This window comes from Balaenoptera acutorostrata, chromosome 4 (assembly GCF_949987535.1).
Source record: "Balaenoptera acutorostrata chromosome 4, mBalAcu1.1, whole genome shotgun sequence".
Classification (NCBI taxonomy): domain Eukaryota; kingdom Metazoa; phylum Chordata; class Mammalia; order Artiodactyla; family Balaenopteridae; genus Balaenoptera; species Balaenoptera acutorostrata.
In genome coordinates this window covers 46,786,205-46,803,146 of record NC_080067.1, presented here as the reverse complement: position 1 = coordinate 46,803,146, position 16,942 = coordinate 46,786,205, and the positions used below count along the sequence as shown (strand labels likewise).

The following is a 16,942-nucleotide window of genomic DNA, read 5'->3' as shown; positions in this document are numbered from 1 at the left end:
CCCGAACATGTTATCCCCGAACATGTTATCTCTGTTGTTTATTCACATCTTTTTTATACTCTTCAGAAAAGTTTTTTAGTTTTCTACATCAGGGCTCAGCACATCTTTTGTTACCTTTATTTGACACTGTAGTTTTTGTTGCTATTGTGTTTTTCGTGTTAGATTTTAATTTTATTTATTGTTTTAATGTTTCTGATTTGTATGTAAGCTCATATCCAGCATCTTGGTAAACCTGTTAGTTCTTTTATGTTATCTTTTTCCCCTTGAGTTTTCTATGTAGATGATTATATAATATGAAAATAAGGGCAGTTTTTTCCCTTCCTTGACGATTTTTATATCTTATTTCCTCTTCTTGTTTAGGGGATAGTAAGGCTCACTAGAAAAACACTGAATAGTAGAGGTGATAGTGGGCATCCTTGTCTTTTTCCTGACTTTAATGGAAATACTTCTGAAGTTTCATCATTAAGTTTGCTATGGTTTCTTCAACAGGTTAAGGAACTTCCTATCTGTTCCTAATGTTTGTTTTTTTTAATAATCATCTGTATTGGTTTTTTGTTTTTCATTATTTTCTGTTTTATCTTTATTATTCCTTTTATTTTCTTAGTAATAACATAGGAATTTTTTAAATTTCTTATATTCAGATCATTTATTTTCAATCTGTTTTTTAAAATATGTTATCTGTTAATGCTGATGAAAGAAGACAGACTAAAAAGTCTGCATAACATTTCATTTATGTGACATTCTGGTAAAGGCAAAAATATAGGGATGAAAAACATCAGTGGTTGCCTGGGTGTTGGGGGAAGAATTGATTACAGAGGGACACCAGTAGAATGTTTGTTGTGATGGAACTGTTCATATCTTGATTGTGCTGGTGGTTACATAGCGTCAAAACTTACAGAACAGTACAACAAAAAGGATGAATTTTACTGTATGTAAATTATAAGCCAGTAAAAAAATATATCACATGGATACAAAAAATATATCACATGGATACAAAAAATATATAAAGTAATTCTACTTTTTTAAAAAGGTACATTATTTTTATGTTTTCTTTTTTCTTTTTTTATAAATTTATTTATTTTTGGCTGCACTGGGTCTTCATTGCTGTGCACGGGCTTTCTCTAGTTGCAGCAAGTGGGGACTACTCTTTGTTGCGATGTGCATGCTTCTCATTGCGGTGGCTTCTCTTGTTGCGGAGCACGGGCTCTAGGCATGTGGGCTTCAGTAGTTGTGGCACGCAGGCTCAGTAGTTGTGGCTCACGGGCTCTAGAGCACAGGCTCAGTAGGTGTGGTGCACGGGCTTAGTTGCTCTGCAGCATGTGGGATCTTCCCGGACCAGGGATCGAACCCGTGTCTCCTGCATTGGCACGCGGATTCTTAACCACTGTTCCACCAGGGAAGTCCTAAAAAAGTACATTATTTTTAAAAGTTAATTTTCTGTAAAGATTGTTTTAGTAATACCCAGTGCATTTTCATATGTAGCACTTTTTTAAATGAGGAGGGAAAATTTTTGTTTTCATTGTTTTGAATTTTAATGTATTCAAGTACAAGAGTCAAAATAATATTTAAAATATATATAAGTAACTAATATAACAAAGTGATATTACTAAGTAATATAACAAAGTGATGCCAAGTAGTATAACAAAGTAATATAAAAAGGAGTGCTCTCACCTTTCTTTCTTATCCACCACATTCCTCTCTGTCTACTATGTGTGTCTTTCCACTGTTTTTCATATGTACATACAAATACTGGTTTTATTTCGTATTCCTTTCTAACACAAAAGTTAACATAAACATCGTTCTATATCTTACTTCTTCACTTGATGTATTCTAGAAATCTTTCCATGTCAGTACTTAGAGAACATCCTTATTCTTTTTTTTTTTAACTGCTGTAAAGTTTTCTATTGGGTGGATGTATCATGGTTTATATAAGAAATCTCTCATTGTGATCCCTTGGCTTATTTTTAATTATTTACTGTTACAAACAATTTTGCAGCCAGTAACCTTATATACGTGCATCATTTTGGACATATGCACCTGTATCTGAAATAAACTTCAGGAACAAAATTACTGATAAAATAATAAATGTATTTGTAATTTGTATAAGTATGTATTTCCAAACTGCCCTCCATAGAGGTGTTACCACTTTTTACTCCACCAGAAATACATGAGAGAGGGAATTTTTTTCTTTTCTTAACTCTCTTTAGTTTTGTTTTTATTTATTTATTTATTTATTTATTTTATTTATGGCTGTGTTGGGTCTTCGTTTCTGTGCGAGGGCTTTCTCTAGCTGTGGCAAGTGGGGGCCACTCTTCCTCACGGTGCGCGGGCCTCTCACTATCGCGGCCTCTCTTGTTGCGGAGCACAGGCTCCAGACGCACAGGCTCAGTAATTGTGGCTCACAGGCCCAGTTGCTCCGTGGCATGTGGGATCTTCCCAGACCGGGGCTCGAACCTGTATCCCCTGCATTGGCAGGCAGATTCTCAACCACTGCGCCACCAGGGAAGCCCTCTCTTTAGTTTTTATTACTGAAATATTTTAAATTAAATATAGATATTGTGACATTCTACTCCTAAATATATCAGCATATGACTCTTAAAAATAGGAAAATATTTTTTAAATTAAAAAAAAATTTAACAGCTTTATTGAGGTATGACTTACATACCATACAGTTATTTCATTTTAATTATACAATTGAATGATTTTTACTGAATTTACAGGGTTCTGCAACCATTACCACAATCAAATTTTTTTTTTTAAGTTTAATTTTTATTTATTTATTTATTTATGGCTGTGTTGGGTCGTTTCTGTGTGAGGGCTTTCTCTAGTTGTGGCAAGTGGGGGCCACTCTTCATCGCGGTGCGCAGGCCTCTCATTATCACGGCCTCTCGTTGCGGAGCACAGGCTCCAGATGCGCAGGCTCAGTAATTGTGGCTCACAGGCCTAGTTGCTCCGTGGCATGTGGGATCCTCCCAGACCAGGGCTTGAACCCGTGTCCCCTGCATTGGCAGGCAGATTCTCAACCACTGCGCCACCAGGGAAGCCCCTCAAATTTTTAAATATTTCCATTACCCTAAAAAGATCCTTTATGTCCATTTGCAGTCAGTCACTGATCCCACCCCCAGGTAACCACTAACCTACTGCCTATAGATTTGTCTGTCCTGGGCATTTCATATAATATATGGTCTTTTGTGTTGGGTTTCTTTTACTTAGCATCATGTTTTTTTGGTTCACCCATTTTCTGAATTCTTTTTTTTTTTTTTTCTTGAAGTGTAGTTAATTTACAATGTTGTGTTAGTTTCCAGTGTACAGCAAAGTGATTCAGTTTTATATATATATGTGTATGTGTATGTGTGTGTGTGTGTATACATACACACACATATATATATACACACACACACACATAAATATTCTTTTTCATTATGGTTTATTACAGGATATTGAATATAGTTCCTCGTGCTATACAGTAGGAACTTGTTTATTTACTTTATATATAGTAGTTTGTATCTGCTAATCCCAGACTCCTAATTTATCCCACATGCCCCTTCCCCTTTGGTAACTATAAGTTTGTTTTCTATGTCGGTGAGTCTGTTTCTGTTTTGTAAATAAGTTCATTCGTATCATATTTTAGATTCCACATATAGATGATGCCATATGATATTTGCCTTTCTCTGTCTGACTTCATTTAATGTGATAATCTCTAGGTCCATCCATGTTGCTGCAAATGGCATTATTTCACTCTTTTCTATGGCTGAGTAGCAGTCCATTGTATTCCACATTTTCTTTATCCATTCGTCTGTCAATGGAAATTTAGGGTTGCTTCCATGTCTTGGCTATTGTAAATAGTGCTGCTGTGAACGTTGGGGTGCATGTATCTTTTCAAATTAGAGTTTTTTTCTGGATATATGCGGAGGAGCGGGTTTGCTGGATCATATGGTATCTCTAGTTTTAGTTTTTTAAGGAACTTCCATACTGCTTTTCATAGTGGCTGCAACAGTTTGCATTCTCACCAACAGTGTAGAAGGGTTCCCTTTTCTCCACTCCCTCTCCAGCATTTATTATTTGTAGACTTTTTGAAGATGACCATTCTGACCAGTGTGAGGTCATACCTCATTGTAGTTTTGATTTGCAGTTCTCTAATAATTAGTGAAGTTGAGCATCTTTTCATGTGCCTATTGGCCATCTATTTGTTTTCTTTGGAGATACGTCTGTTTAGGTCTTCTGCCCATTTTTTTATTGGGTTGTTTGTTTTTTTGTAACTGAGTTGTATGAGCTTTTTGTATATTTTGGAAATTAAGCCCTTGTCAGTTACATCGTTTTCAAATATTTTTCCCAGTCTGTAATTTGTCTTTTCATTTTGTTTATAGTTTCTTTTGCTTTGCAGAAGCCTGTAAGTTTAATTATATCCCATTTGTTTATTTTTGCTTTTATTTCTATTGCCTTGGGAGACTGACCTAAGAAAACATTGCTACAATTTATGTCAGAGAATGTTTTGCCTATGTTCTCTTTTAGGAGTTTTATGGTGTCAAGTCTTATATACAAAGTCTTTAAGCCATTTTGAGTTTATTTTTGTGTATAGTGTGAGGGAGTGTTCTAACTTCATTGGTTTACATGCGGCTGTCCAGCTTTCCCAACACCACTTGCTGAAGAGACTGTCTTTTCTCCATTGTATATTCTTGTCTCCTTTCAAAGATTAATTGACTGTAGGTGTATAGGTTTATTTTGGGGCTTTCTGTTCTGTTCCATTGATCCATATGTCTGTTTTTGTGCCAGTACCATGCTGTTTTGATTACTGTAGCTTTGTAGTATTGTCTGAAGTCTAGGAGGGTTATGCCTCCAGCTTTGATCTTTTTTCTCAGGATTGCTTTGGTAATTCTGGGTCTTTTGTGATTCCATATAAATTTTAGGATTATTTGTTCTGGTTCTGTGAAAAATCTCGTGTAATTTGATAGGGATCGCATTAAATCTGTAGATTGTTTTGGGTAGTATGGCCATTTTAACAATATTAATTCTTCTAATCCAATAACATGGTATATCTTTGAATCAGCTTCAGTTTCCTTTATCAATGTCTTATAGTTCTCAATATATAAGTCTTTCTCCTCCTTGGTGAGGTTTATTCCTAAGTATTTTTCTTTTTTGATGCAATTTTAAAAGGGATTTTTTAAAAACTTTCCCTTTCTACATTTCATTATTAGTGTAAATAAATGCAACAGATTTCTGTATGGTGATTTTGTATCTTGCTAACGTACTGAGTTTGTTTATCAGTTCTAGTAGTTTTTGTGTGGAGTTTTCTATATATGGTATCATGTCATCTACATATAATGACAATTTTTACATTTTCCTTTCCAATTTGGATACGTTTTATTTCTTTTTCTTCTCTGATTGCCGTGGCTAGGACTTCCAATACTACGTTGAATAGAAGTGGTGAGAGTGGGCATCCTTGTCTTCTTCTAGATTTTAGTGATAAGGTTTTTAGCTTTTTACCAAGTATTATGTTGGCTGTGGCTTTGTCAAAAATAGCTTTTATTATGTTGAGATATGTTCCCTCTATACTCACTTTGATAAGAGTTTTTAACATGAATGTATGTTGAATTTTATCAGATCCTTTTTCTGCATCTGTTGAAATGATCATGTGGTTTTGTCTTTTCTTTCGTTGATGTGGTGTATCACATTGATTGATTTGCATACGTTGAACCATCCTTGTGACCCTGGGATAAATGAATCCAATTTGATCACGTTGTATGACCTTTTTTTTGTGTTCTTGAATTCGGTTTGCTAGTATTTTGTTGAGAATTTTTGCATCTATATTCATTAAAGATATTGGCCTGTAATTTTCTTTTTTGGTGGTATCTTTGTCTGATTTTGGTATCAGGGTGATAGTGGCTTCATAGAATGACTTTGGGTGTGTTCCCTCCTCTTCAGTCTTTTGGAAGAGTTTGAGAATGATTGGTATAAGTTCTTCTTTGTATGTTTGGTAAATTCCCCAGTGAAGCCATCCCCATGTTCTGAATTCTTAAATAAAATGTTATAGCCTGTATCAGTACTTTGTTTCTTTTTATAGCTGAATAGTATTCCATTGTATGGATATAGCACATTTATTTACCCAGGAACATTTTCAGGTAACATCATCACACCTAACAAAATAAATAATCCTTTTTTTTTTTTTTTTTAATTTATTTATTGGCTGTGTTGGGTCTTCGTTTCTGTGCGAGGGCTTTCTCCAGTTGCGGCAAGTGGGGGCCACTCTTCATCGTGGTGTGCGGACCTCTCACTGTCGTGGCCTCTCTTGTTGCGGGGCACAGGCTCCAGACGCGCAGGCTCAGTAGTTGTGGCTCACGGGCCTAGTTGCTCCGCAGCATGTGGGATCTTCCCAGACCAGGGCTCGAACCCGTGTCCCCTGCATTGGCAGGCAGATTCTCAACCACTGCGCCACCAGGGAAGCCCCAAAATAAATAATCCTTTTCACATCACCTAATATCAACATTGTCTTCAGTTTCTCCAGGATCCAGTCTGGGATCATACACTGCAATTGTGTATGTCTCTTAATCTCTTTTAATCGAGCCATCCCTTGCTTTACGGAATTGACTAGCTGTAGACACCATGCTTGTTGTCCCATAGAACACCCCACCTCCTGGGTTTGTTGGAGTGTTTCCTTGTGGAGTTCTTAGCTTGTTCTTCTACTCTCTGTATTTCATATAAAACGTGATTAGATTCCAGTTAAACATTTTGGCTAGGATGTACACTTAACATTGTATCTCATTTGGAGACACATAATATGTGTTTGTTCCATTATTTATAATGCTGAGATTGATGATTGGATGAGAGTGGTAGCATTCCTTCACTGTGAATTTTATATTTTTTTTCAGTCCTTACAAGTAAAAAGTAATCTTTGTGGTGTTACTTTGGTACCATACAATGTCTAATTCCGCATCAATCTTTCATTTGATGATTAAAACACTGATTGATAATCATTGCCTGAATCAGTAATTTCATGAAAGTTTGCAACATGATAGTTTTCTTATTCTGTCATTCTATCTACATTCATAATTGGCAGTTTTCTATAAAGAAGAGCTTCTCCTCTTCACTTGGAGCTATTTGTCTTCCCTGAACTACAAATCACTCTTTAAAACAAAACAACAAGAGAAAAAAATTGACTTGTCTTCTCCCCCAGTAATTTTCAAGTAAGGGATTGGTATAATATCTTCCTCATTGAAATGTTATACATTGCTGGTATTCAGTTGCATGTATTTTATGATTACCATTGTGGTGTTCTCTTTAAGTTTATGGATTAAACAAAAGTTGGGTGTGTAAGGGTTTTGAGTTTCCTGACAGGATTTTTTGTGTGTTTGTTTATGTGGTTTTCAAGATATGTTTTGGTAGTTAAGCTGAAATAATACTGTGGTCAGATAATGGGGCCTGTGTTAAATTAAGTTTTGAATTTTGGAGACAGCTTATGTAACCTAATATGATCAGTTTTTTTTTTTTAGTATAATCATTTTATTTATATTTATTTTTTTTGGCTGCACTGGGTCTTCGTTGCTGCACACGGGCTTTCTCTAGTTGCGGCAAGCGGTGGCTTCTCTTGTTAAGGAGCATGGGCTCTAGGCATGCAGGCTTCAGTAGTTGCAGCACGCGGGCTCAGTAGTTGTGGCATGCAGGCCCCAGAGCATGCGGGCTTCGGTAGTTGTGGCATGCAGGCTCAGCAGTTGTGGCGCACGGCCTTAGTTACCCCACGGCATGTGGGATCTTCCCGGACCAAGGATCAAACCCGTTTCCCCTGCATTGGCAGGTGGATTCTTAACCACTGGACCACCAGGGAAGTCCATGATCAGTTTTTTAGTAAATGTTTCATGTGGTCTTGAAAAGAATATTCCTGTTCTTTTTAATTGAATGAAAGGTACTAAATCAAGACTATTAATAATATTAATAATTTTATTTGAAACACTCACATCCTTATTTTTTTCTGCTTGATGTATTTAGTTATTTAGAGAGATTTGTTAAAAATCTCCTATTAGGATTATAGATTTTCCCATTTGTACTCATACTTTTCAGAGTTGGCTTTCTGTATTTTGAGACTATGTTTCTATGTTTATATAGCTTCATGATTGTTAACTTATCTTGATCTGTGTGGAATGTATATGTTGTTTCCTTTTATTAGTAACAAAATCTCCTTGTCCCTTTTAAATGCTGTTCATTTAAATACATGATGTTAATAAATAACTAGAGCAGATTTCTGATTGGCATTTTCCTGATTTTTAAAAAATTTCCTAATTTTTAAACTTTTTGTGTTGTTTTGTTTTAGGCATGCATCTTATAAGTAGTATATGGCAGAGTTTTAAGCAAGTCTGAGAGTCTATTTTTCAGTAGGTGAGTTTACGTTTATATTTACTCTGATATCAGATGCATTTAAATTTACTTTTGCCACCTCCTTCTGTGGTTTTCCATTTGCCATGCATTTTCTCTGCTTTTTTCCTTTTCTCCTGCCCTCTGTTGAGTTGATAGCTTGCTTTGTTTCTTTTATTTCTTAATCTGTGTGGAATGTATATGTTCAGTGTCTGTTCTTTCAGGGTCGTCACTCTAAAGGTTAATACACATTATTAAATGAAACTCTTTTTACAGCAACCACATCATTTTTATATAGTATTTTGGTTTCACTTTTTTAACCACACCAAAAAATACTGTTTTTGTGCTTATTCTTCGCTCTCTCTCTTTCACTATGTATATTTACTAGTTTTCATTATCTTTCAATAATCTCTTGACTTACCTTTGTTTCTTGAATTCCATTCCTTCCTCCTGAGTTCATTTTTCTTCATACTAAAATACATTCCCTTGGTTCTTCTTTTAGCTAGAGTTTGTGCACTTTATAAGTCCTAGTCCATTTCAGAGTGTTTTTTTGTTTTGTTTTGTTTTTTGTTTTTTTTAAAGGTTTTAATTTTTTTTTCTTTTAATTTATTATTTATTTATTATTTATTTTTGGCTGTGTTGGGTCTTTGTTTCTGTGCGAGGGCTTTCTCCAGCTGCGGCAAGCGGGGGCCACTCTTCATCGCGATGCGCAGGCCTCTCACTATCGCGGCCTCCCTTGTTGCGGAGCGCAGGCTCCAGACGCGCAGGCTCAGCAGTTGTGGCTCACGGGCCTAATTGCTCTGCGGCATGTGGGATCTTCCCAGACCAGGGCTTGAACCCGCGTCCCCTGCATTAGCAGGCAGACTCTCAACCACTGCACCACCAGGGAAGCCCCAGAGTGTTTTTATTTCACCTTCATTTTACTTGAACTCTAAAATTCACCTGTAAAATATGTACAGTAAAACCAGTTGGCCCACAATATAGGGTTATTGGGGGGAACTAATAATATTTGTTGTAACACTTTATAAACGGTTTTGTGTGTGTACATAATGCTATTATTATTAGCTAATATACATCCTATTAGAGTTATATTAGAATTACAGTGTTTTAAATGGATTTTAAAAATCATTGCATACTGTATTTAGTTAATATTTACTGAGACAAAAGAGAATAATACCTACTAGAGATGTCATGAATTGTACATGCTCACACCTTGGGAGAAGAGCTGAGATAAGGTGAAACTTGGGATCCTAACTGCTAGCTTAGGGTTACTACCATTCAGTGGAACTTTGAGATATGCAAGCATGAAGTCCAATTTTTTTAATTTGTTTTTATCTATTCACAAAGACAATACACAAATAGTGTGGAAAATCCGAATGATAAAAAAAAGAAAGAAATCTTCCAGGAAGTCCACAGAATTGAAACCATTGACATATTGGGACACATCCTTCCAGACATCTTGCTCTGCATGTGTGGCTATGTGGATTTATGGAGACTTGTCTTTTCATCTTTCAAAAGGAATCATACTACATATGCAGTCTTGCTACTGCATCTTTCACTAAGTAATTATCAAGAGAATATAGCTAAGCATCATTGCATATAATGATAAATGTACACTGTTGTATGGATGTATCATAATTTTGTTTAACCAATTCCCTATTGGGAGACTTTAAAATAATTTTTTATATTATAAATTATGCACAGTTGCCTGATTATTTCTTTAAGATAAATTGCTAGCAGTGATATTGGTCAAATAGTGTGCACATTCAAGTTTTTGATACATGTTTAATAAATCTCTCCAGAGAGTGCACAAGAATGCCTCTTCCTCACAAAAACTAAGTATTGTCATTTTACCCCCTTAATTTTCCAGTTTGAGATTTTTGTCAATATCTCTGCTTACTTGTGAGTTTGAATATCTTTTCTTGTTTTATCGATCATTTGTAATTCTTTTGAGAACTTCCCCTTTGGCTGTTTATTCTCTTTTTGCATTCATCTATTTCTTATTAAGCTGTATGAACTCTTATTTGGCTTATAAATTATTATAAATATCTTAGGTATTTTTTCCCTGTTTTTTTTTTTTAATCTTTTAACCTTGTTTGTGCTTTTTATCACGTTGTTTTTTTGCTTTTCAACCTTGTTCAAGAACTTTCTGAAATTTTTATTTGATCAAAATTTCCTTTATGAGTTCTGGGTTGTTTCCTTAGTTGGGATAACTAAAAGTTCTTCCCCACTTCAAAATTGTTAAATGTTCATTTGTATTTTTTGTGTGTCTGTGCTCCTAGCAGTTTATTTTTCTCCCATTTGAATCTTTAATCCATTTGGAGTGTTTTTGGTATAAGGAGTGATACATATCAGTGCCTTCCTGTTTGTCACATCCTATTCTGGTTTTTAAATTTGACTGATGAAAATCAATATATGAGCATCCTAAAGCGTGGCAGGAATTGAGATATGCTGCATAGTTTTCAGTTTACTAATGTGTCTTGGGTATTTGTAAGTAGAGCTAGAGGTTCACAGGGGAGGGAGTGGATTGGGAAGTGGTAGTTGACAGTCTCATGTCAGGGTTGCCTTCTGTGTATGTGTGTGAAACAGAGAATTAAAGAGAGGATACCAGCAGAGTGTCTCTTAGAAGTTTCATGTTTCACTTCTTTTAGTGACCCTGAGTTCTTTATCCAGGCAAGTGGAACTGTGGTAGGATGTCATAAGACACCATCTGCCGTGAGAACTTAGAGGTTTTACGTCTTGAATACCAAGTGCTCTTCTTCCATGATGAACCCATGAACTTTCTGAATTCTGTAGATTCGTGGGCTTTTTTTAACATTTTATTTCAGCACATGTTCAGAAAGAAATTGGAATGGGGAAGGGGGTTCCCTTCCCCTCTTTGACATCTAATTTCCTGACCCATAAGTAGATGCTATTAAATTTCTTATATATCTTACAGAAATTTCAAGCACTATTTTTGACTACTACTTGCTACTGAATGTTCAGTTGATGAAATTGAAGGTCTTTCACTCAGAAGAAATAAATCAAAAAGGTAAGAAATAAAATCTGTTTACACTTTGAAACATTCATCAAGTAAGAAGAATTCATCAAGATTATTTCTTTAGGATAATCCCTTTTGACAATAAAAATCAATTTAGTGAACATAAACAGGATGGAATAGCTGCAAAGGGTGGAACACGGCTCATGATGACAGCCTTGTTTGTTGCGTACCTGACACGGGCCATCTGTGCTTTACACACGCTGTCACTAATTCACACTGTATTAACATCTTCATTCTGTAGAGATGAGGAAACTGAGGCTTCCAGAGGTAAATAACATACCCATAGCTCTCCCTGGTTGGCAAAGGATAGAGCTAGGTATGGGCTCTGGTCTCTGCCTTTGGAGCCACCTGTGTTGTGGGTAACCTGAAGTCTGTTCCAGCCAATCCTTGAAAGACCTTCCCCCACTTTTGGAATAGATAGTTCCTCTTCTTTTTGCTGCTACTTTATTTTCTTCATAGGCCCGTAAGCAGTAGACATCATAACTGCAGACGCAATTTCACATTTATGAACTGTGGCTTGTAGAATGCATATAGGATAACTTTTATAATAAGATTTGCTGTTTTTGAGTTCTTCCCATTATTGAAGAGTAGCCAGGCCTCCATTGCCTGTGTGCAGTTATACATGAAGCCCCTTACTCAGGATGCTTTCCTTCCATTTGTCCGAAATTTGTTATAATGTGCCGATTTGTTAGAATGAGACGTAAAACTGCCATTTGATAACAGCTGTAATAAATGCACAGGTCATCGATGGCTGAGATTAGATGGAGCTCCGTAGGGTTGTGCTGTGTCTAGTAGCCAGGTGAGGAGAAAGTGTAAGAAGATATTAATTCCTTCCATAATTCTCGTTCTAGGTCTATTCTGTTTCAGGTTTTTCTGGGAGCTAGCTGTGTAAGGCTAGCAAGGGGGAGAAAGGAGGATGGGGGTGGGATGGGTAGACCTACATTTTATGTTTATACAAATAGAAATAGCATATCAGACAGGTCAGTGTTCATTGCACTCTTGCTGTAGGTCTCTGTCTTGTACTTTGACTCTTGTCAAAAGAAAAATGTTCTTTCCGACAAGGTCATAGAGTATAAGTGGAAAGGCAAGACACATATACATGAAACTGAACTAGAGAGTTTGCCGAAACATTGTACTATGTGACTTAAAATATAAAAAACATTAGAGGTAGGAAAGGATATTGTAGCAAGAAGTAATCAGGGCAGGTAAGATATGGCCAGAGGGAAAGGACAAAGAGTCTTGAGATCCTGTCATTTTTATATGTATTAAGAGGCAGAAGAACTGTGTGTCCAAAGACCTGAGATTGCCCCAAGGTAGAACCCTTGGTAGACCAGCCTTTCCATATAATGACATTAATGTGCGCCCTCCATAGCAAATTCTGGGTTCCCAGGATCTCTCCCCCAGTTGATTGTGGGTGAAAGGGCACGGTCAGAAGCTTCCTCAGCCTGCCCCTCATGTTGTTGATCTGTCCCTCATTCTGAAGTTCCTTAGCATTTGACGTGAACAGTCTGTACTACATTGCTGTGACATGTTTACTTGTTGCCTTGGGATTTGTACTCCTCCCATTTCCTTCTTCCTTTGGCCTCCTTAGTGCCTGGTGCAGTCTGTGGATGTTGAAGTTCTAGAAAACACTTAGTACGTGAATGTCTTTGGACTGAGGCCCATGATCATGGCACCGGGAAAGCCCTGTGGGATCCCGAATTGTAAACCAGCCTTATCCTTGGGATCCAAAGCAGAGCCGAGGCTGCGACTGTGAATGCGCTGTGTCTCCTAGCTCAGTTTTCATGTCTCAGCTAGAAGTTCCGTGTAAAAGCAAGTGTTCTAGGAGGTTCCATCCCATGATTCTGATCTGGTGCAGGATTTCTGAACAGGGAAGTTAGATTAGATTAGATTGGAGTGGGATTAGAATGGGAAACACACAAAAACTCATACTATGGGCAGGCCTTTAATTTAAGCACTTGCTGTCCAAACTGAGCATTGAGTTCAGCTAGTGAGGTAGAAAGGGGGCTGGGGTGGTATTTTGGGCAGGTAAAAGCTGTTTCATAGTCTTGTGCATTTGAAAACTCCAGAGATGGTTATCGTTCTTGTGTTTAGAGGCCTCACCTTTCGGGGGAAGCATCTCCACCTTTATCTCATCCCATATCAAGCAGGTCACCATGAATAATTGTAGCTATTGGGTTTTTTTCTTACTCCTGATTTGCTATAATTCACATCAGATCACACAGCTGAGAAAGACCCTTGGTTTATTTGGACATGGATATTATTTGCTGATAATATCTCTTTGCATTAATGATTTTGTTGCCGATAATATCTCTTTGCATTAATGATTTTATTCTGGATATCCAGAGGGACAGAAAAAGGGGAGTTACAAAATAAATGGGGGAGTTACAAAATAAATCTACAGTAAAAAATAAAGCAAACTGCTTCTCTTCTTTACCATTATGAAAAAGAAGTAAAGAATTATTTCAACAGTTATGTCAAACAAGAAGTATTAATTTTCCTCAAATAATTAAGGGTATGTTTTTAACATTGGTCTTGATGTAAAAAGCTGAAATATACTTTTGGTTGTTGGTATCCGTTTGCTTCTAGTTAAATGAAGTTAAGTAGATTCAGGTCAGGATTTTTGGTTTTGCTTTGGAGCTTTTGTTCTCCCAACTCTTTTTCCTTAAGTAGATGATCAGGTATCATCTGAAAATGTGTTTTGGGTGGTGGCATACTAAGCAGGTCTTTGATAACTCTTCCAGAACCCGAGGCTCGCGTGCTCCTGAGTTGCTGTGAATGGCCCCGGCACTCCTGACCACCCTTCCGGGTAGGATGTCACTGAGATCCCTGAAGTGGAGCCTCCTGCTGCTGTCGGTCCTGAGCTTCCTGGTGATGTGGTACCTCAGTCTTCCCCACTACAATGTGGTAGAACGCGTGAACTTGATGTACTTCTATGAGTATGAGCCCATTTACAGACAAGACTTCCGCTTCACACTTCGAGAGCATTCGAACTGCTCTCATCAAAACCCATTTCTGGTCATCCTGGTGACCTCACACCCCTCCGATGTGAAAGCCAGACAGGCCATTAGAGTTACTTGGGGTGAAAAGAAGTCTTGGTGGGGATATGAGGTTCTTACATTTTTCTTATTAGGCCAACAGGCTGAAAGGGAAGACAAAGTGTTAGCATTATCCTTAGAGGATGAACACCTCCTTTATGGCGACATAATACGACAAGATTTTTTAGACACGTACAATAACCTGACCTTGAAAACAATTATGGCATTTAGGTGGGTAACTGAGTTTTGCCCCAACGCCAGGTACATCATGAAGACAGACACTGATGTTTTCATCAATACTGGCAATTTAGTGAAGTATCTTTTAAATTTAAACCACTCAGAGAAGTTTTTCACAGGTTATCCTCTAATTGATAATTATTCTTATAGAGGATTTTACCAAAAAACCCATATTTCATACCAGGAGTATCCCTTCAAGGTGTTTCCTCCCTACTGCAGTGGGTTGGGTTATATAATGTCCAGAGATTTGGTGCCAAGAATCTATGAAATGATGAGTCACGTAAAACCCATCAAGTTTGAAGATGTTTATGTTGGGATCTGTTTGAATTTATTAAAAGTGGACATTCATATTCCGGAAGACACCAACCTTTTCTTTTTATATAGGATCCATTTGGATGTCTGTCAACTCAGACGCGTGATTGCAGCCCATGGCTTTTCTTCCAAGGAAATTATCACATTTTGGCAGGTTATGCTAAGGAACACCACATGCCATTATTAATTTGACATTCTACCCAAAGCCTAGAGAAGGGAGGGATACTTTGTGGAAAACGTTAAAGTTAGACTATGAAATCTCCAATGGAAAACTCATGGGAAGGTCACTGTGTGGCTTACACGGAACTGAAACTCATGAAGAGGCTATAGGCTGGAGACTGGAGGGTTGTACTTGACCTGTGGTTTATTGTGACAACAATCAAGTCAGGCCTTTTAAAGATGATATTCAGAGGAATTAAACATCTTATAAAGGAATGGGAGGTTTTTGTTATTAATAAAACTCATAGGACCAAACAATTTGAACGTGTCATTCTGTAGATTAAAACTTCTTAAATGGGTTTCATTGAATTATAAACTCGTTTGTCCATAACAACAAAGCAGTGTGGAGTATTATTCATTGAACAATCTAGTCAGTTCAGGGTTTTGTGTATATCTTACATGGATTACAGTTTTTTTAAATATACAGTTCTGTGTAAAACAACTGAAGTTATACTGAACAAAATTTCATCTCTTTTTGGTCATTCGGAAGGTACTTCAGGATGTTGCAGTATTTCAGTTATCAATTATTATTTAATATTACTTAAAGTTTTGCACTTTTATGGGTGTTTGAATGTTATGGTTGTTTCAGTATTGTATAAACAGAATAGTGAAAAATCATTCTTTATATTTAAACTTCTTTTCCAGTTCACTGATGAGTTTATTATGAATAGCTCCATTAATGTGTAGATATTGGTCATTATTGCATATCAGTAATCTCTTGAACTTTGATAAATATTTCGTCGTGGTAATATAGAGAAGAATTAAAGCAAGAAGATCTGAATTATTGTCTTGTTTTTAAAAATATAATCCCTGGTGTTTTTAGATGTCACTTCATCTGTCTCATTGTTCCACCTGGAAATTAGGAGTAATGTAGAATGCCAGGCAGCATGTTTCCTTTTGGAAAGGACTCTGAAGCCAAAAAGAAAAGAGAGAACGTGATGGCCAGAATATTATGAAAGGAGTGTCATATTTCAGTGCTTGAGCTGGAAAGAGAAGACTAAAGATTCAAGTTGCATTGTTAACTGCTCCGTGTTTTTTTCTCATTAACAATCAGTTTGAGAATAAAAAGGAAAAAAAAAAAACACTGCTGCTATTGTTATTAGTTTCACATCAAGAGGAAAGCCCTATTATGTGGTCTAAAATCAAGTCTGATTTCCATGTCATGGAGAAGCACGTTTTTTCATAGGAGTGGTGATGTAGGTCAGCTTTGACCTGCTAGTTGGTCCAAGAGGAGCACTCCTTGCCCCCCCCCCATATTCTTGGGATTGTGCAATTTCCCATTATGCCTGATATGGGACAAGTGATTCCTTTTTTCTGGATTACATGATGGCGAAAGATCAAATCTGTTGGCAGAAAATATGAACTTGAAAATATATAGTCAGCTCTTGTAATACTCATATATTTATAATTCTCCTATAAGAAAAGCTTAATTTCAATTGGAACCATTATAATGTTTGATTCTTTATAACAAGGCTATTTCCATTTCCCTCCTCTCAGACCTGATCCAGTTACAATAAAATCAATTAAATGAAATACTCTGTGGAATCAATCTATGCCCTTGCTAATTCCGATCCATAAGGGAGTTACTTTCTTTTTTTTGTTTTTGAATTTTATTTATTTTTATACAGCAGGTTCTTATTATCTATTTTATACATATTAGTGTATACGTGTCAGTCCCAGTCTCCCAATTCATCCCACCACCACCACCACCCCCCGGGAGTCACTTTAAGACACAGATGGTGGGTATTTTTGT

At 36.8% G+C, this 16,942-nt stretch overlaps 1 protein-coding gene across 11 annotated transcripts in view; it reads left to right on the top strand.

Moving 5' to 3' along the window:
• Positions 1-16,722, top strand: part of B3GALNT1 (beta-1,3-N-acetylgalactosaminyltransferase 1 (globoside blood group)) — a 28,838-nt gene extending 12,116 nt beyond the window's left edge. For 10 of the 11 annotated variants that reach the window (XM_007187088.3, XM_057545258.1, XM_057545253.1 and 7 more), the window contains 3 exons: positions 8,303-8,367; positions 11,282-11,374; positions 14,128-16,722. In XM_007187088.3, coding sequence (XP_007187150.1) covers positions 14,162-15,157 — 996 coding nt within the window. In that variant the 5' untranslated portion in view covers positions 8,303-8,367; positions 11,282-11,374; positions 14,128-14,161 and the 3' untranslated portion in view covers positions 15,158-16,722. The remainder of the gene's footprint in view (positions 1-8,302; positions 8,368-11,281; positions 11,375-14,127) is intronic. The other variant, XM_057545260.1, reaches the window with a different exon arrangement.
• The last annotated feature ends 220 nt before the right edge of the window (positions 16,723-16,942 follow it).